This window comes from Alligator mississippiensis, chromosome 1 (genome assembly GCF_030867095.1).
Source record: "Alligator mississippiensis isolate rAllMis1 chromosome 1, rAllMis1, whole genome shotgun sequence".
Classification (NCBI taxonomy): domain Eukaryota; kingdom Metazoa; phylum Chordata; order Crocodylia; family Alligatoridae; genus Alligator; species Alligator mississippiensis.
This window is the reverse complement of record NC_081824.1, coordinates 344,558,513-344,579,767: the sequence shown is the minus strand read 5'-3', so window position 1 is coordinate 344,579,767 and position 21,255 is coordinate 344,558,513. Positions and strand designations below refer to the sequence as shown.

At 40.6% G+C, this 21,255-nt stretch overlaps 1 protein-coding gene across 3 annotated transcripts in view; it reads right to left on the bottom strand.

Moving 5' to 3' along the window:
* The window catches only part of NPAS2 (neuronal PAS domain protein 2), a 165,877-nt gene that overhangs the window by 36,255 nt on the left and 108,367 nt on the right, over positions 1 to 21,255 (bottom strand). For all 3 annotated transcript variants that reach the window (XM_059721007.1, XM_059721006.1, XM_014600315.3), the window contains 6 exons: positions 20,894 to 21,014; positions 19,515 to 19,628; positions 9,508 to 9,626; positions 6,294 to 6,376; positions 4,591 to 4,697; positions 1,035 to 1,182 (listed from right to left, as the gene is read on the bottom strand). In XM_059721007.1, coding sequence (XP_059576990.1) covers positions 1,035 to 1,182; positions 4,591 to 4,697; positions 6,294 to 6,376; positions 9,508 to 9,626; positions 19,515 to 19,628; positions 20,894 to 21,014 — 692 coding nt within the window. The remainder of the gene's footprint in view (positions 1 to 1,034; positions 1,183 to 4,590; positions 4,698 to 6,293; positions 6,377 to 9,507; positions 9,627 to 19,514; positions 19,629 to 20,893; positions 21,015 to 21,255) is intronic.

The window sequence follows — 21,255 nt, the reverse complement described above, 5'->3', positions numbered from 1 at the left end:
AATGAACAGCTATGGACCTCCCAATTTCCTGACGGCTACATGACCCCTCATCACTCACGTTCATCCTACTATTTATTGAGATCAGAAGCTGTAAATCCCCAACATGGTGAGTGCTTCAACCAACCCCCTATTATTAGGTGACAGGGGGTGAGAGTCTACCAGGTAATGGACATCATAGGGCTACTTGCAATGGCCTTATGGACTGATGTCTCAAGGTTAGCTGTAGCAGGCAATGGAACATGACCTCAATACCTTGGGAAGTTTTAAACCCCCAGAACATTAGAGTTTTATTTGCTCTGAAACACATTCTGAGCTTTATTTACTTGGCTATACTGTCAGATCCTTTCCAAACAACACTTGGAATATCCTGTTGCTAGCTTTGCATTTACACCCATACACTGCACTGCACTATTTATAAATTTGTGTGTCTCATACCCTGTTCAGCTGAACAAAGCTCAGGAAGAAGGGAAGGGATGAAACACTTTAAGCCACCTTTCCACTCCCCCTATTCACAAGCCACCCTGGGACTGCTTCAATTGTTGTATGGCCACCAATGACCCCTAGGGGTGTCCCACCAGCCAAGAACAGGTGGAAAGCTTCAGTACTCTGGCCTCAGCTTCTTCTTCCCAACTAAACCCAATGAAGCATTCTATTGTCATGTCAGTGGCCAAATACCCAGCATGGAAAGCACCCGACAGGGTCTCATTTGGTTGCAATGCTGCACTTGCTGCCCCTTTATATCTTGGGAGATGTAAAAAGGTGACAAAATGCAAGTTAAATTGTGGCCCCTGATTTTCAGATCTAATAGCAGACAAATGAACTTTGTTCTCATGAGGTATAAAATGAGGCTTAACATGATCACTTTTGTTTAATGAAGTTATTTTCTCTACAGACTTCATCTTGTCACATGAAAGGCATGTTCACATTTATAAGAGGAATTTACGAGATAATTAAAACATCCATAATTTTCTTTTAATCCTTAGAGTCTGACAAGATTACAATGATAACAAATATCACTAATTCATTTTCCATACCTTACTACCATGTGTGTGCATACAATAAACTCTGGCTTGGAGTTCCACTGATGATAGGTGATATAGTAATGGGTCTGTAACCAGATCCACTGCTGTCCTTTGGTCAGAAAACGATAACAACAAGACTTTCCCTTGCCAAACTGCATCACTGTTAGTAGAAAATGTACACTGTATATATAACAAATTTTAAGAAGTGAAAATTATCTTTTAAAAAAGTACTAAATAATTCTATAGTTAAATATCTTGTACACCACCATCTTTCCCTCTGTGAAATGTCTTCTATATAGCAATATAAACATAAAGAGCACAAACATAACTTATATATATAACTTTTTCTCTGTTTTAAAGGTTGCTCATATCACAGCTAATTAAGCACCTGGCATTGATTTCTAAGTGTGAAAGAGCTGAATGCCATAGCAGAGAAACACAGGATATGAAAGTTTGAAAAGGTGAGACAAATTCCCAAGGAAACCCAATGACTTTAGTGGTGCAATAAGATTGAATGTAATATTTAGCCTTTATTATAAACAGGGAGGTAACAGTTTGAAATTGAAGGGAATTGCCCAGTCAAGAATTCTGCATTTATAAGAATGACAAACCTAAATGTATAAACTTCTTTGGACCAAGTACATCCCTTAGTTACTTATCCTGTGATATCAAGGGCTTTGGTACTGAGCCTTGTAAATTAATGTCAACATTTAAAATATTAATTCTGACTGGATAATTCTACTCCTCAGAAGGGTAATACTATATTTTCTCAAATATAAGACAACCTCCCAATGATTAAATGGAAAATTTATCCGTTTGTCATAATTTTCCAGGTATGGAATATAGTAACTGGAAGTTTGCCTTGAATTTCCCATGAATTTTCTGTGCTTTAGCAGGGAAAATAAATCGGGGGGGGGGGGGTTCAGGTGGTACCCTTGCCCCCACAACTTCTTCCCCCTGCAGCCCCTTTCCCCCCCTCCTTACTGTCAGACCCTGATTTCTCTGAACATATGGAAGTGAGGCACAAATTTGAAAATACTGCCCTTGTAATAAAGTACTTGATTAATTTGCAAATAAGTGAATTATCAGTCTGGATTTTTTTGTTTTTTAATTTTGTGTCTCAGGCAAAACTAGCCAAATAAGTTCCGAATTCTATCGAGTGAGTGGAGCACATTCAAGTCTGTGTAGCGCTACCAGCAGTAAGTATCTGTAAGTATCCTACCTCCCACACACTTCAGCTTGGGGCTTCAGATATGCCAAATCCATGGCAAGCATCCTATGTGCAAGCCTGGAGGCCTTTGGGTTCAGATGCCCCCTAGTCTCACTTGCCCCTAGCCGAAAGGCTATAGGAGTAAGCTGGAGGGAGAGCCTGTGAGCAATTCCTCATCACCATAAATTGTGTAGCCGAGATCTTCCTACTGGGAGGTTATAGTAGGCTGTTACAGTACGATGGACAGGTCTCCACCTTCAACTACACCAAGTCATTCAAGGCTGGGAAAAAGGGGATCTCTTCTTCCAGGTGTGTAAAACCACCTGGGCAGAAACTATCATCATGGTATCTCCCCTGCCAGGTATGTAGATCAGTATCAGTATGTTTGCCTAATATAGGTCATACTAGCCAATTGCCCCTCAGGAATGACGGGGGTGAGGGGAGGGGGAAGCATGCAGGGACGGAGCCCTGTGGCCCACCCCCCCCATCTGGGCCCACTCCCCCTTTAACTCCTGCTGCTTGGGGTCCAGGCTCGGGCTGATCTGGTAGCAGCGAAGGAACAAGAGGAGCGGGCTTGGAGCTGATGGGGGTAGGGGGAGGTAGGTGGAGTGGAGCCAGGCCAGGGCCCGAGGAGGGGAGGAGCTGCGTCAGGCTGGGCCTGCTGCTCCCCCCCCACCGCCGCGACAGGTCAGCTTCTCCCCTGGTTCGGGCTCAGTCTTTCTCCCCCACCACATCGGGCCCAGGCCCACTACTCCTCTCCCCACACTGCTGCTGCCGCGGCGCACCTGCTATTGCCCCTACCACCGCCACATCATCCCATGTTGGGCCCTGCAGGCAGCGATGATGGAAGGGGGAGAGGCAGGCCGAGGCCAGAGCCAGTGGCCTTGTCCTCCCTGTGGCATTCTGCCCCCCCCCGCCCCCCGCTGCCATCACCTGCAAGGAGTAACGGGGGGCAGGGTGAAGCCAGCTCCAATGGCCTTGCCCCCCACCGCTCCATCGTTGCCACCTGCAGGGAGTAGGGTGGGGGGGTGAGGCCAGCTGCTGGCCTCACCCCCCTGTTCCATTGGCTCTGTTGCTCACGCCTCTGCTCCATTGCCCCCCCCAACCCCTGTGTCTCCGCAATCATGGCGGTGCTCCACCATGCTGCCAGCTCCTGTTTGAATGCTCGTTCGTACTCTGATTGCCTGTTTGTCAGCCAATCAGAGCATGAATAAAGCATTACGGACAGACAGACTTAGGCTTTTATAATATTAGAATGTTTTATAGTCATGCTCAATATTGGTTGCATTTAATCAGCTTCATAGTTGGTTTGCATTACTGAGCACATGCTGCTTTTGGCACCAGTTTAATGATTGATAATGTACTTAGTGAGGTCTCTTGTATGCAACTTTTTCCCCCCATGTTCATTGGGGGGAAAAACCTCATCTTGTATTTGAGAAAATATGGTAATACTGAAACATGACAGATCAGTTCTGTAAGTGGATATTTTAAAAAGGTTGCCTCATTTTAACATTTCTTCACTTACTGACGGGCATTTAAAAAAATTGTAATGTTTAAGTAATCACTGGTTTACATACACATTGAACAGTACTACAGAGAAAAAAGAATCTGCAAGAATTTTACAAAGTCTGACCTCCCCCAAGTCTGTTTGAGTTAATTCCAGTCAATTATTTACTAACAGAATGTGGGTTAAATCTTACATATCTTAATTAGACAATGAGTTCCATCAACTACTTGTAAGAGTATGGGAAGAAGGATTTGGCCTTTTAAACTATAAACAACTTGGGGCCAAATTCTCATCAGTTCTACTCCACTCGATTCAAAATAATTTCACAAATGCCAATTTATAGTTTTAGACAAGAGGAATCTGCCTTTTGCCTGCAGGCTCTGTTCTCCCAAGTTTATACCTATCTTAGGCCTGGTATACACAATGTGAGTTCCACTAGCAAAATTATGTGTATGCCCACACTTAGAGCTCCCCAATGCTGGCAGAGCCTCTTCTTTCTCTCAGTGGAGTAGCATCATCTCTCTGAATGAAAGAAGACTTCTATTGCTCCTGCTCAGCAGCTGGCAGAAGGCATGTGTAGACACATCCAAGCTTTCTGTTGGCTGTGCAGCCTCTTTTTGCAGCTGAGGCTTCTAATGGTGCACATGGTGCCCTGTAAGTACAGCTGAAGAAATAGAGCTGACTGTAGCCTCCAGAAGCTGTGCGTGTGTGTCCACTCTGCTGGCTTTCCTGTGGCAGCTGCTATCTGCAGAAACTTCTCAGTGTGTAGAAAAGGCCTTAGTTGGAGCTGCATTTTGCTGAGAACAGACATTCCATTTAATTCAAATGAACTGAGACTGTGCAGTACTTACAGTGTTCATGGCATCTTGCTAAGAGCTCTAGGTCATCTATATGATAATAGTCATAGCCAGAAGTACCCAGCACTTCAAAAGGCAAATATCCTATAATTGGCGGTGCTCTGCATATGGGCACAATACAAATTATTTAATAGAGAAAAATGGAACAAACAGCAAGGCTTGCTTGTTAAACTGGAAGTTCAAATAGACAGCAGGGCTGAACTCAGCTCTCCTTCACACATGCCAAGGTCCCATTAAGGTCCAAGGGCAAAGTTTGACTCTCCTGTTCTGTGGGCAGACAGCCTAACTTTAGCTCAGTTCTCCGGCTGGCTTCCACACCCATACAATGACACACAAGCATCCAGAGAAGATAAGAACCGACTAGGGAAATACTGCTGAACTACTTGGAAGCAATTCCTCCTCCTTAGGATGGAAAACGTGACTTCACTTGCCATCGTGTTCCCCCAGCAGGACTGTCATCAGAGGATATCCCTGATGAAGAGAAGGAGGGACTCTTTGAGCTGAATTACAACTCAGGAGACAATCAGGGCCAGCTACCTCCCTTCCCACTTAGTGCCAGAGTTGGCTAGTAGCTCTGAAACAAAGCTGGCAGCCAGACAGGGACCATGTAGACCAGTGGTGCTCAACCTCCAGCCCATGGGCTGCAGCAATTAATGCTGCCACCACTTTCCCATCATCACATTTCCAGCCCCATGGGGAGTTTTACGGGCCAAATGACATGGCCTCACATGCCAGATGATGCCAGTGCCTGGTTGGACTATGGCTGGATCTGGTGTGTGGGGCCAGGCCACACCTGCAGACCAACCCTGCACACTGACTTCATGCTGGATCCAGCCTGCAGACTGACTGCAGAACTGCTTTACCTAATACTGAGTCTTCACAGAACGCCCAACTTGTTTTGAGGTGGTTGCTTTTTCTGTTTACCCCCTGTGCAGTGGGCTTCATTTCAGCTACTTTTGTCTGGGCAACAGCAGCTTCTACAGCTCTTACATGGGTAAGGGAGTGGCTATTACTCAGTGAGATGGGACAAATGTATTTGCATAAAGTTTCCTTCCTTTCTAGGCCTTTCCAGAATCTGACCATGAAGCGTCTGAGCAGTCTGGGTATCTGCCTGTCTGACTGCTTCCAGATTGTTCAGTCCATCACAGCTTCCCTACATAATCCTCAATGCTTGAGTCAGTAGGTATTGCATGCAGACCCAATGGCTGAACTGGCGGATTTTTGTAAGACCTGTTTTCATGGCATATTTTTCTAAGACATGCATAGGTCACATAGCAAGAAATTAATCTTTCTGGCTCTTTATACCATTTTTCTACCTCAGATTTTTGTTTCCTGGAGTGACTAATGACATACTGTTTAAGAATATTTTTATGATTACAGATTACACTCCATTCTTATGTTTAAAATAGATAAAAGCTGACTGATCAAAAATACTCTGTGGAAAGTATAAACAGCATTTGTGTAAAATAATTCATGAAAAAAGAAGATGCAGAGAAAACTATCTAGTTCCAGTCAAGTGAAGTCAAATTGAAATTAAACATCAGCCTTTGTAAGTACTTTAGTGGTAACAGTGCTAATAATCTTTTTCTTCAAACTATTTCAATGTGAAGTATATTACTATTTGACAGAATCTGACTCATGAATATATGAGTAAATAGGTACAAAACAAGATCAAGCATGTTTTATTTCTTACAAACCTGTGATCCAGAAACAAAAATTTCCATTCTAGACTATGTCTTGAAGTAAACTCCTCCAAAGGTTCTTCAACTATGCACATTTCCTGTATTGCAAAGAAAATCAACTGATTGAATGTTGCCTTCATCTTTCTGCTTCATCTGCTTTTTGTTAAATATAAGAATGCAGCATGGTTGAGAAATAAAATAAAACAGACAATGCAGATATTGTCCAATAATGCTGAACACTGAAAGTCTTATGGAAATATTAACTGATACTAAACATATTGCAAAGACTGAAAGAGAATTTTTAAAGTGCATGCAAAATTAATCATCCTAGAATACTTTATATTGTAAGGACTAATAACATTTTTAAAGCATCATACAACCATACAGATATTAAGAGCTTAGTTGCTGCATTGTAACAGGGCCCAGAGCAAGAGATGGAGCTCTCATACCTCTGCACCAAGGGGCATCATGCTTCTGGCAGGCATGTTGCCTCCAGAAGCCCCCCAGCTACACAGCTACCAGTACTTCCTTTGAAGAGGAAGCAGTGTGTACTCCTGCACACCCCTCTGGATTTATCTGAAGTGCTCATAGGTGTAAGGTCTGAACATTTTGCAACCCTAACACATTCTTTCTCCCAGCCTCCTTCTGAGTTGGGGAAACATTATTGTTGCCATTTTACAGTTAGTAGACTGAGGCATGAAGAAAATAAATGCTTTGCTACAAGGGACATCTGTAGTTGAACATGGATGTGAACCTGTATGTCCCCAGGCTGAGATCACTGTCCAAATCACTAGACCATCTTACATGGGGACAGATCTAGAGGCTGTCCCTCTCGGTTACAGAGTACAACCACTGCAAATGAGACTAGGCACCCGCATTGGTAGATTCCCTTCACCTATGGTAGACTCTCATCCAACCCCACATGCTCTTCTGTCAGAGCCAGGGGATAATCACACCCTTATTTATTAAGTCCAACACCCTTAGGAGCCAGTGATAATAAAAATTAGTAAACATATTAAAGTAGGGAGGATTGAGGCCACTGCATAAGAAAAGAAAATCCCTAGCATAGAGGGAGTGATCACGCTAATAATACTGATAATTATTAATTATCCTGGGGGGCGGAGGGGTGGCACATTGTTATTTCTGGAAGCCCTGTGCACTGGGAGTTCCTGGAACTTCTCATTCTTTATATAGCTCTCTATCTGCCATCAACCCATCTCCCCTCTCTGTTCCAGAGACAGCCTGTCATTCCTCCATTTCTCCCCTCATGTCAGAGGCTCAGTATGCCACATTCCCCTCTCTGCCACATTCCAGGGGCTCTGTGTGTTTCCCTTAGCACCATCCATCCTGCCCTTAACCCACCACTATATTAGGTGTTCCAGGAAATTCCCCATTCCTTGCTTTCACTCATAGCAGGGTCCCATACTCTTCCCCTTGCTAGGTGTCCTGTGGGCTCCTTCATACTCCCTAAATTTCCTTCTCTACTACAGTAGGGGTCCTGATGGTCAAATATGTTCATACCCATTTTTAGGGGGAAGCAGAAAGAGAGGTGTCAGCTAGCTTATCTCACGTCTCAGATTACTTCTCAAGAGTTCCTGGCTCCAAAGCCTTGTCCAGGTTACTTGGAACATACTGCCCATCCTTCACCCTCTAACCAGAGTCCCCGATTGTACTTCCTTGCAGAGGGGCAGAGATTGTTTGCCTCACAGCCCGTTCCTTGCCAGGGCTCTTTGTGCCTGCCATGACCACTTAATTCCTTTTCCATGTGCCCTAACCATTTCACCTTTTGCTACATGCCAGCAGCTCTGTGCACACTCCCATTCTCATTTCTTTTGTATCTTAGATATAAGTCAGTCAAAACGGCAAGGCTTTAAAGTGGAAGGAGGTGAGGTGGGGGGAACTGCGGGCATGTCTACACAAGATGCTAAAAGCGTGGTAGACTAATTCTAGTGTGCATTAGCATGTCACACTGAAAGCCATGCTAATGTGCAGTAGACTATCTACTGTGCATTAGTGTTACTTAAAAAACATACACCGACACTACTGTGCACTAGCGCTGATTACTGCACATTAAGGTTAGTACCTGTTACTACAGGTACGAAATTTAATGCACATGTAGACAGCCCGTTATGCTGTAAAGTGGTGGCTGCTGCCAGAGTCCACAGATTCTGTGTGTATCCATTTTCCCCTGCAGCTTTTTCAATTTTCACCAAAATCAATAGGTTTCTCCCCACTGATGCATAGGCTATTCCCTAACATCTTGGAATTGATCAGATGCAGCATTCAGAAGTTATTACATTACACAGTGACAAGCAGAGACATGCCAGCAAGTTGAGTGGCCAACCTTACTGTGCTCTGCTGATCAGAAACGTTAAGTGTTTTTGTACTCATTTTACAGAGGAAAACTGAGATGCAACATCTGGATTACACTAATTCCCAAGCACTGGACAGGAATGACATGTATGTCATGTTAATGAAACTTTATGGATGATATGTTAATTACACAGAAGTAAGGATGTTTACAGGTAAGCTTTCCATGAAAACCTTAAGTCTAGTCTGCTATTAATACAAATGCTACTCTATTACATTTTATAAGAAGTTAACTCCATTACCCCGAGGAGACGACACTTTGAAGTTAGTGGTATGAATCAGTGAGAGATGCATTTAAAAATCCCTGTGCAGTGTTAGAGTCCAGCTGAAAGAACAATGTTTTCATATGGGATTTGTCTCAATTACATTTCTTAACCTCCTAACCTCAGGAGGCCATCTGAGGCAGCAGCTCACATTTATCAGCTAAAGAGCCACAGTGACAAGAGTTTGTCTAACTACACTATTACTTCTGTTTTCAGAAGTGAATTTCCTAGTTTCATAAAGGCAGAGGAGAAAACTGGGACCAATCGCACCCAACTGCCCAACTGAGAGCACAGTGTCAGCTCTCTGTATTCTGTCCCACACTTGTACTTGGGAAACCTGATCAGGACATGCCTCATTAATACTTCCTAACACCCATGTGACAATCCCCAATTGGAATTTTCAGTGCAAGGGACATCATTTTCATGAAACATGGGACAGACTGATAAACCTACGTATTGTATTAGATGTTGACATATTAAATGTAAACTTCCTACATTCTGATCCACTCTATGAATAAAACTTGAAATCTTACTTGTACAGAGATTGAAAGCATATAGAGCATATAAGACTCATGTCCACCTGCACAGGTGCTTACCTTTAAAAACTGAGGTGTTGCCAGTCGAACAGTAGCAACAAAACAAACTTGTTTTCCTGGTGGAGTTCTATAAGCCTTTGAGACAGCACTGTCAAAGCCATTACAAGTGGAATTAGGCACTGGGAGAAGAAAAGCAAGATACAGTCATTTGACTTATCAGAATAACTCTCAGTGGCTATTTTGCACATTTGGAAAGTCCCAGTACCACTCTTGTTCAGAAGGGCATCTTAAAACTTTTCAAGCTTATATTCATACATTTAAGCCTAAGTAAATTACATTAGGCAGGAAGATACCAGAGCTTAACTCAAAGAATGTTACAAGTGAATCCTGATCAAAAACAAGGCCAATATTTATTACAATACATTAAACAGATTACTGAAAAGAAAGCCCATGCATCCAAATGTTCCTTTTCCCAACTCTCAATTAAAATATGTATTTCAGTGTGCATATTGCTTTACTTGTACACATCAGAGGAAAGGGGCTATGTAAGGGTGTTATAGAAGTCATTAGAGACAATGCCTTTACTGCTTTTGTGGGGTTGGCAGAAAACATTCATGATTCCAACATTTATCATTCCATTCACACTTAAGGGAAAATGGTCCAGCAGTGCCAAAGTGCAAAAATCACGATTATTTTAAACAAAAAAAAAGGTCAGGGTCTAGAATGCAACACAATGCCAGCCCTTAGAATGAAGACTTTTTTGAACAATCCTAGCCCCTTGCCTCTTAGAATAGTGGACTGGGGGAGGCCTGGCTACAATCTGGTTATGTTGGCCCATTATCTTTATCTGTCATAACTCAACAGATCTTCTATCACGCTCTGGGTGCTCTGTTACCTACATGACCTTCCTGCCACAGAAGTGGCTTGCCAAGTTGTTCTGCTGCCTATAACTAGCATGTGATTCCAGTGTACATTAATCTCACAGAGCATGAAGTCTGGCTGCTCAGACCACCTACAGTCACGTAAAGTATACTCTGAATTATGCACCGTGGAATTAAAATTCTGCTCTCATGGATGTCAATGTGAGCTTGGTGAACTTCAGCAGGAACTGGAATGGGACCTGCTCCCTGTCATCTTCACTTTCCAACTGATCAGCTCCTATAAAATATAGAGCTGCTTCTGCAGAGCAGATGAGGTGATGAAGCAAAATATGACCCTGCTCTCAGTATGGCACTAGAGTCCATGTCCTCAAGTGTTCCACAATTCATCTCCCATCTGTACCACTCTGCAGAGGGAGGATGTGCCCCTTTATGAGGAAAGGCTGCAGTGAAGCCTTATTTTGTATCTTAGTGCATACAAGTACTTCACTAGCATTTTTTATTATGGGTAGCTACTGTACTGGCTTTTTATAATGGACTTCATCTCATAGGCATGAGGCACACAGACTTGAATATTAAGCCAATTTAACACACACACTTTTGGAGTCCAATTGAAAATATGGTAATGCCACGTGCACCAGGATCTAGATAATAAGAATATAAGAATGAGAGACAGAAACATAAGTAATCTGTAGATAGTTCATATCTGTGATTAATCAGTTCAGACCATTGTGGGACCTGGCCAGAGCAGTACCAAAGGGAGGAAAAATTACACATTTGAGAAAGTAGTACAGATGTGAACATTTTTATAATTTATAAAACATCTCTAGACATGAAATATCCTGTGCCTGAGCCTTGAGGGCATGATTGACTAGATATTAAGATAAAAATTAGGGGCAAAATTTTCCTCCTTTCATAAGCAAGGCATGCTGTTCCTCCTGAGACTTCCTAAGAATTTGTAGTTCAAGTTTGCTGCTGGGTTTATGTGCATATATAGGAGCTTCTATGGGATTAATATAAAAGGGAAAAGAAGAGGAGGAACTGTAGGAAAATAGAAAGAAACTGCCTAAGCAGCAATTTGCATTATTTGAAAGGGCATTATGAGGCCCTGTACTATATAGCATAACTCCTTTGATTTTAATAGATTGTTCTGTTGAAAAATCAGTGGCATTTTATACACCTATATGAATGGCACTGTGAAAAATTATTTCTAGAAGTACTGGATTATACCATGAGCAGTCACATTTGAGGTCAACAGGACCATTCCCAGTAAACATCTCTTAACTCCAGTAACCAATGCTTGCAGGATGGAAACATATAGGCCAAAATGGCCAAACTTAATTATAAGAGGGAAGGGTTTTGTGGGTTCTTTTATTGCACCAACTGTCTAGCTGGGAGAAAAGACGGACAAGTTTTGGGGCACAAAATACACTTCTTTAAGGGATCCTCTTGTCAACTTTATCTCCCAACTGTACATTTTGTCCCATAAAAGATATCACAAAGAACCCTGGCCCTCTTGTATATTTCCTGGATCATACTGGTTACAACACCACTCCAACCCTATTAAATTTAAATAAGCATCCAAAATAGAGGTGCAACAGGTAAAACTGCTTAGTGAGCTTAATAGCTTGTGGGAGGCACATGCTCAGAGAAGAAGATAGGACAGCCACATTGTAGCACTAAAGAGCAGAGCTAGAGTTTTCACTTAAGGCTGTTTAGTATGAAGAAATAAAAATCAGAGATAACATATATGATTCTACAAAGAGACAAAATAGGGCCCTATATGTTGCCTTTACAAAACAGAATAGAACACTGTATTCCCAAGCGGAAAATGTAATACAGATAGAACAAGAATTACATACATTACTGTAAACCTGTCTACCAAATTTGGGATTTGACCAATAGCAGTGTTGAATTTAGGTACAGCTATAATAGTTGGCAGATGTTTTGCCTCTGAGCTGCTAGCAACAATAGTTTGGGCACCATAGTCATTTGCCTTTGATAAAATCCAAGTAGTTAAAAACTACTTAACTGGAGAACTGAGATGGATCTACAGGGGCACTGACAATCTGTAAATTACATTTCTGTCTGAAACTAATAATTACCATAAGTGAAAGAAGTTAGCAAAATTACTTTTCTCCCTTATTTGGTCATTTTGTTTTGCGCATTTGACAGCTCTTTCTGTAGTTTCACTTTTCCTTTGTATTCAGTCAGGGTTTTTTTCTTTATAGGCATTTATAAATAGAAAAACCCGCTTACTGAAATCAATTGATATTTCATTGAAATTTTAGGACATACTACTTAAAATGAGCCCTGAAAAAATCAGACTTCTAAATTACTAAAATCTCAGCACCACAAAATAAATATATATATATTTTAAGTCCTCCTAGGATGATCAGAATCACTAACGTTCACACTAACTGTGTGCTTTGGTCAGAAAGCCTGTGACCTAAGAATGAAGGTGACAGTAGTCATTTGGAGTCAAAGAAATAGGTCAACATGTATTTCACTCTTAAATACAATGGACAAAAAATCCTAACTAGAGAATGATTGAGGTTGTGATACAAAGTTAAAGACATAATCAGAAGGATGAAATAACCACCATATATCAGTTAAGTGATACACCTTAGAGTGGGTGTAATAGCTTCTGTGTCTATTTAAAGCTTCACAGTAATTCTTCTTCTAAAAAGGTTTCAATTCACCTCCAGCTACAGCATAAGAAGGGTGAAATCAGGACCAGAAATATTTGGGGGCAGGGATGTTAAAGCTTTTAAAAAACCCCGGAATCCCCAAATCCGTGTAAGAAATATTTCTATCTGATTACCTTATGTGGAGTGAATAAGGAAGATTTATGAATAAAAAAAGCTTGATTGCCTAGCTGCAGCAGCCAATCAGTCTACCACTCTTCTTATTTTAACTTAAAACTTTGGAGATCATTTAGATATATATTTTGTACAACTGCAGTTCTTTGATTTATGCTCTTTGAAGCCTTTTTCTTTTTTTCATTTTTTTATTGCTAAAGTCTATTAACATGCAAAGAACCAGACTTGGGATACCATGCCAAACAAACTGAACATGATTTGATTGTAAGAGTACGATCAAAGGCAACCAAAATAAGAATAAAAATACCCTAAACAAATAAATAAGGACTCCAAATAAATAGAACATACATTAATATCAAAGAATCTATAGATATATATTGTGAAAACGCTGAAAAATACTGGTAACTTATTTTAATGACAAATGGGGCTAAGTTCTGAGAGTGAGCAATGTTTCCTTCTTACTTTACAGCCTTGCTTGTTTTGCTGCTACTCATCTTCTCTTTTTCTTCCTCCTGTTCTTCTGCACTCCTAAAGTACCTTGAAATAAGATTGTAGCTCTTTAGGGCAAAGACTGTGTGTTTCTGCTCAAATGCCTAAAGCATATCTAACATAATGAAGATGGATTGTGTACTGGTGCCTCCAGGTACTACTGTAATGTTAATAATTTATTATAATGATAATAACTATGAGACATGACAATAATATCATGTCTCTTCATTTTCTGAATGTCAGATGTATCTTTAATCAAAACATTAATTTCAATGAGATTATTCTTGTCAGATTTTTCCACACACAAATTAAGTAAAATGAAAACCAATTCCTTCCCTAAACAAACTCTCTTTCTCTTAAACAAGAATTCAGATTGATCTGATTGCTCTGGGTATTGAAAAGAGTTTTTTCTCTTGATATATTAACTCCCTTGCTTGTTATTTCTATCTCTAACAGATATGTCAGCTAAAAGTAGAGTATTTCCTATTTTTAATACTCTATGAATAGATACTTCCAGAATTTTCTGTATAATTTGGGCTCTAAAAATATTCCACTCAATATTTAAATTCCACTCAAATATTTAATGATTGTTTCAGGTATTTACTTGATCAGCAACTCTTTTCAGATAACAAATAGTTCTTCCCCAAAAAGGAAAGCTTTAGGCATTTGAATCAAGTAGCATATCTAAAACTTCAAAGATGTTTGTTCTCCTGTCAAAAACAGTTAAAAAAATTGAATTATATTTTTTTTCTCACTTATATACTTTTCCCCTTTCAGGATTTTTTACAATTGATTATACTAGCTCAAAGATCAGGACTCTTGAGGAAGGAAGATTCAAAGACAACACTTGGACATTTAATTGCCATAGACTTTTTTTCTGTTTGGAAAACAACTTGCTTAGTAGTTAAAGAGAGAATAGATTCAGGCCATCCTTCTCATCATCTGTGCAGGCTTCCTTATCAGATTCAGACAGTGAAACTGCTTTGTAAGTTAGTTCTTTTTAAGTTCATTAGTTTTCTTGATTTTGGGAGTTTAAATTCTATATAATCTTTTTGGCGGATCTCTATTATTATCCTCTTTCTCTCCCAGAAAGTCAGATGCAAGAGATTGCATTCTTAACCACTAATGATAACATTACCCTTGCATTACCCTTTCCCTTAATGTATCATTGATCAAAAGATTCTGATGATAACTCTGAGTTCCATTAGATAGTTGTGTATCTACACCACACTTATTAAATGTAGAATATAGGAAAACCTTTTATTAATGGAACTAGTCTAAAGCACTTTGAACCTGAAATCTACCAGCACATTACTGGGACATCTTTCTAGTTACAAAACTAGTAAAAACCTATTGTTTGTTTTGGAAGTAAATAGGTTTTTCCAGTCTACAAAAAATGAAAGAACATCCTCTCCTTTTCCTCATTGTACTAAACAAGATGAGTAGACCAGTGTTCCAGCCACAGATGTCCAGTTTTGGTTCCTATCCTTCAGCCACCACTCAGGGAACAAGTGAGTACAAAATCCAGGTTACTATCCAAGTTTTTCTAATTGAAAATTAATGAAAAAATACAATGGAAACCTCTGAGCTGGCAGAACAGCTCTCCTGCTTCTGAGTTTGCAGAACTCATCAGCTGTTCGTACAATTACTCTGTGCAGCTTGAGGGTTATTTTTGCAGTATGGCAACACTCACTTGAGCTAGACTAACCTGAGAGGAGTTAACTATAGTTCATCAAACTTGAGTTAAATTTACAGTGAAGATGTAGCCTCAGGTACATTAACCCCAGTTGTATCATAAAGGGGCAAAGCATGGCTTCCTGTAATAAAGGTTTTGGCTTTGGTTCTCATTAATTCCCTCCCAGGAAAACACTTTATAACTTTGCTGCCAAGGAACCTGCCTCGCTACAGCAAACCTCAACAGCCCTGGGGGAATGAGATTATCAGAAGAGTGACTACAGGTCCTAGGCTATATTACTGTGGCCAGGTAACTTCCATGAGGTCTCATTTGCATCTCCCTGTCTTGACTTTAGCACTTTGCTTTAGGGGCTTGAGGCAAGTTACCAGGGAGATACTTGAGCTTTCCTACTGTATACAGGAAGAGAGACCTATATGCGGATGGGTGGACTTAGAGATGTATAATCTGGTGCACTGAAAATAACTGTGTCTGTTGGGCACCCCGTTAGACATACAATATCTGCATTGTCTTGGACAGAAGTGTCTCCATGGCATCTTACTGTTACAATACAAAAATCAATATGTGGAGATCTAAACAGCTGAATAAAGACACGTCTACACATTGCCCTATGGTGATGTAGTGATGTGCTGCATCGCCATACAGCATGCTAGGGTAACTTAGCAATCACGTGGGTCTGCGTGATTGCTAAATCACATGGGTCTGCATGATTGCTAATGACGTAGCAGCAAAATCTAACTGGGTGCTGTGTGCACGGTGCAGCAAGGGCAGCTACTACGCCGTGCTTTCGTACTTAACAAAGGAAGTACTAAAGCATGGTGCCATAGCAATGTCACTGTATGGCAACATGTAGACATGCCCTAAGAGACTTACCTACACCAGTCTCACTGAAATTAGTAAAAGTGTGAGCAGAGGATGCTCTAACTGGCTTTGACAACTTCAGGCTTTAGAATTAGACAATTCAAACTCTCCTCCACAAGGCTTTATGGCATACATGTTTGTATGCTACCCAGAACACAGGAACCTTCAGTTGTCAGCCACGGTGTGTTGGCAATGCTGTGGTATAGATTATTAATGATAATAAATGCAACTTTGACCCGAAGAAACAGACACTGCAGGGGTAGTCACATTAAAGGAATGTGTGGTACCAGAAGAAAAAGTAGTAATGTTTTTGGTAAAGAAAAAAACTGCTATAGGAAGAAGAGAACAGGAGGAAAAATGAACCTAATAAAACCTCCACAACATTAGTGAAAGTTAAGTGGGAAGGGAACAAGGAATGGATGTGTCACACTATCCTATCATGAATGCGTGTGTTACTATGTTAATTGGTACTGAGCAATTCCATACTCTGATCAGATACAGCCTGTGTGGGATAAACTATCTCCCCCCACTGCAGGGGATCTCATGTTAACATAGTAAAATCATGAGGTCAAAGTGCATCCAGTGAATATTTCCCAGAGTAAAACAAAACAAGCTGCTTAGGTCAGACACGGCATCAAGTGACTAGAAAGAACAACAGAGATTTGTACTTAGAGAAGAACATCCTGTATCCAGTTCCCATGTTCAAAAACACGCTCACACTTCTACCACTGTGAAATACTACCAGGAAAATCATTCTTGAATACATTCATGAGGAGTCATTTCCCACCAATTAAGCTTAATTTGCAGTCTCTTCCCTTCTCCCTGGCAGAGTGTTTTTATATTGCTAGCTTAATCTTTCTCTCAACAGCACCTTTGAATGGCAGGGTCTCGGGCCAGCAGGTCCTGTGTACACTACAAGAGCACTGCAGTGCAAGTCTTTGGAATGTCTCTCTCCTCTCATTCTTCACACCAATCTTTCCTGGATATTCTGTTCAGAAGTGCTGCCATCGCACCTTGCTGAGGTGCCAACTTGTGGTTGGCAGAGAAAGAAAAAAGGGAAACTGACTTGAAAACCAGTATTTATTTGATTAGAAAATAAAGAGCAAATTACCCATTAGACCAGCAGGTCACAGCTCTAACATGACAGAACAGTCTTGAGTGGGCCATGGCAGCTGTTGTGTTTCACCTACACTCTTGCTCAGAAAGGGTTGAGCGAATGATGCCAACCAAAGCAGCATCCATAGCTATCTCAGGGCCTGAACACAGTAGGAAACCCATCACACTTCTGCTTGCACCCAAAAACTCAGAGCTGCCAGGTCCTCTAACAGACTGAGAGGCCAACTACACTCAAGAAGAGAAGGCTACAGTTCTCCTCTTGTCCAATTCCTCCCCCCAGCCCTGAGATAAGGGAGTAAGAATCTAAGAGATGCAGTTTAACCAAGTAGAGCTAAGAGCAATCCACATACAACATCAACAGGGCCTGAGCAGTGCAGAGACAAAGTTTAACAGGAAGAAAAAGAGCAAAATATTTAGAGAAAGAACAATGTACAATACAGAGGAACAACAAAAATAAAATAGACCACAAACCATGACTCAAAAAGATTGTAAATGGTGCAGTGACAACCTGATCCAGCATCCACTGAAGTCAAGGGATATGCTTCCAGAGGGGGAACCCCCCCCCACTTCCAGATTCACTTTTAACTGCATCAGACTAGGGAGATGTTTGAAGGGACACATTAAAAAACAAAAGCTTTCTTTCCCCTTAACATTAAGCCACTGGCCTGCTGAAGAACTATGTTTATGTGTTTAAAGTCATGAAAAGGAAAAAAGAGAGCAGTCTAGGAGTCATGCATGAAAAAAGGCTGTGAATCGTTGAAGGAACTGAAAAAAAATCCCCAAGTAGGGGCCACCATCTGAAAACAAGCTCCAGTTTTAGAAAGCTATCTAGCTTAGCTTGTGTTTCTGTCGTTCTGCTAAATTCCACTCCATTTAGCACAGGAAAAATAATCAAACTAGAAAACACTAAGCTAGTTACAATTTTACATAAACAAATTCAAATATTGCATGAAACCGAGTAAGAAATATATATTTACCCAAATGGAATGTATGTTTCCATTTTAGTTACGTGGATTGAGACCAGAAAGTTAAATGGGGGCAGGGAAGCCTGTTTTTTTCTGACTGTGCCGTGCAGCTTTTGGAAAGCCTGGTGAGGAATGTTTGCTGAGGATGACCTATTTGGAACAATCCCAGCAACTTTTGAAATGCCATTCTCTGGAGTTCAATCAGGCAAGTATCTAAGGCAAACTGAGATGGGCAGAAGCAGAGGAAGTAATAAAGGAGAGCTGTAATAAAGGAGTGTTTCTTTTCTGTTTCTGAATAGCAACCTGTTTATTAGCACAGGTCTGATAAAAATCTGTTTGTCATCCTTTGAAAAATTATCTCCTAGGTACGACTGCACCATGCTGTGACTTGTGGAATGTAATTCTGCTCCCCTTGTTCTATGAATACAGGTACTATGGCTTGGATGGAAAGGAAAATGGGACAATTTCAGATTTATTCATCTTCTCTGAGGTCCTGAGGGCCTTCACTACTACTGACATCAATGGGAGTTGAGGGTGCTTGATGCCTTAGATCTGCTGCTCTGCTTTATGCTCCCTGCCCTGTCTGTCACTATGCTGCCTGGCCTCCTCCTCTGTCTCCTGCATGCCACCCACAGAGGCTGTCCATACCTCTTGTGGCACCTGGGCTGCAGGTTGGCAACCCTTGTTTTAGAGGATCTGGCCTAAGTGCTTTAATGGCCCCAGCAACAGCCTCTCTCAACAATTTTTGGGATTTTTAGGAGCCCAGGGTATCATACACTTTATCATGTGGGACTAAAATATTTCCAAAAAAAACATCCCTGTACCACAAGCAAAGGTTTTTTAGTTTTTCAGCTCTGGAACCTGCCTTGATTCCAATTTTAGCTAAGTCAGAGGCAAACATGAATTTAGTTATCCTGTTTTTGACTGCCGTTAGCATAAATCAGCACAAACACAGTGGCCCGAAACCATTCACAATTGGGCAAAGCTAACTGATACTAGGCCAGTGTTATCTAAGATCCTGGCTTAGAAATGAAATGCAATGAGAAGCAGAGTTCACATAGCCCCCTACTTTATGATATACATCTGGCTCTTACTAAACAGCTGCTAGCTTCCATGTGAACTGATATTTACCTCAAACTGGTAGCAGTAAATCTTCCAGTTAGAAGTCTATGTGCTCTATGCAACTACACATATTTCTACGTAGCTAATGCTTAGTAACATTTATGCAACAATTAAGGCTTACCATTGCTGTAAGACCGAAAATTTCCTACAAATTTTATGTATTCATATGTTGGAAATTCCTTTGGATTCAAACTTCCTCTCAGAAGATGACAATAAAACTCTAATTCATTGTCAGCTGGATTATTAAAAGAAAAAGAAGAAAACATAATTATGCTATTTAAATTCAACACAATGGAATCTTTTGGCTCTTAACCTGCAACTGGTAGCAAGCAAGCAGATTGCTTCACCTGCTCAGACGCCCACTAAGACTGCATTGTAAAATGCAGGATTGGAGCCTTTGTTAGATCTCTTTCCTGAAATCAGATGATTCAATGTGTCCCCTGGATATTTCTCAGGGCAGACTGACAGACCCCTGACTCCATCATCCATTATACCCATTTTATCAATGCACTTACTTAGCATGACATGGTATATTGTGGCAGAGAATTGGGGCTCTTACTACATATCCTTTACTTGTTTCAGTTTTTCTTTTCAGAATTTATAGATATTTCATACATCTTGTTGGAAAGTCTTTGTTTTCTTAAATATATGTTTAAGTAATTTGAGGTTACTATCTGTCAGGTAGCAGAGCTGTGTAGCTGACCTTGGTAAGGCAAGTGTCTACAAACTAGAAGGGTCTGGGTGATGGTCATAATTTCTAGTTCTCGCAGAGCCCTCATGTCTATCTAGCCCAGTGGTACCTGGGGATAAAGGCAGCCAGAGTATAGTGCTAACCATATCACTTCCTTCTTGTACCGAGGTTAAAGAAACAGTGGAGTTTTACCTCCACTGCGTTAATGGCTTGTAAATGGGACACCTTTGCCTTTAAACATTAGTTGGGGGTTTTGTACAAAATAGAAAAAAAATTATAAATATTCTTTTATCTTGTTTCCTGTTTTCTGCCTCTCCTGTCTACTGTTAATTCATCAGAGGCAAGTGAAAAGACAATTATTGAAAAATACATTAAATTATAAAAACATATGGAGATTTTACACATATGTTTCAAATGTAATAGAACACCACGTGCATCATTAGCAGGTCTGTGAAAATAGTCTTGCTTGAATAAGTTGAAATATCAACTATAATGTGATTTGTCTGAGCTGAACTTTTCTAAATAAACCCTTGCCAAACCTTTTTTTCTTAGCTCACTCCAAAGCTAAAATCTTTTATAATTAACGTAGCTGCAAGGAGTCTTGTGCTGGTAAAATAAATGTAGTGAGTCTCATTTAAAAACTGAACAGCAGGACCATTCTCAGTGGCATAATTTGTTTAAAAATGAAAGTATATATGAAGTTCTTCCTGACAGAATATTCATATCAAGGTATCACATAAAGAATCCTTTTAAAGGAAAAATCATGGACACTCCACTGTTTTCATTGGGAGCAATAACATTACACTTACTTTTTAGGTAATCTGAGGAGGTGGAATCTGTCATAAGCACACAAGAAGATAATATTTTATAAATTTCAGAATGTTCCTGCTCTGGGAGGAAATTTAACAGATTCTGATCCATGACATCACACTGCGAAGAAAAAAGAAAGAAGATACAAAACATCAAGACAAGGAAAAAAAAGTGTAATTTATAGTTCTGCCAACCTGCCACATCTGTGATTCCTCCTGGCTTAACAAGGACTGAACTGACTTGAGAACAAGCTCGGGACCAGTTTTCAAAAGCAGCTGTCTTAACTGTGCATGAAAGTACACAGGAAAAGGGCCAGGCCCAAAGCTAGTGTAAATCAGATGGAGTCTTCCCACTGATTTCC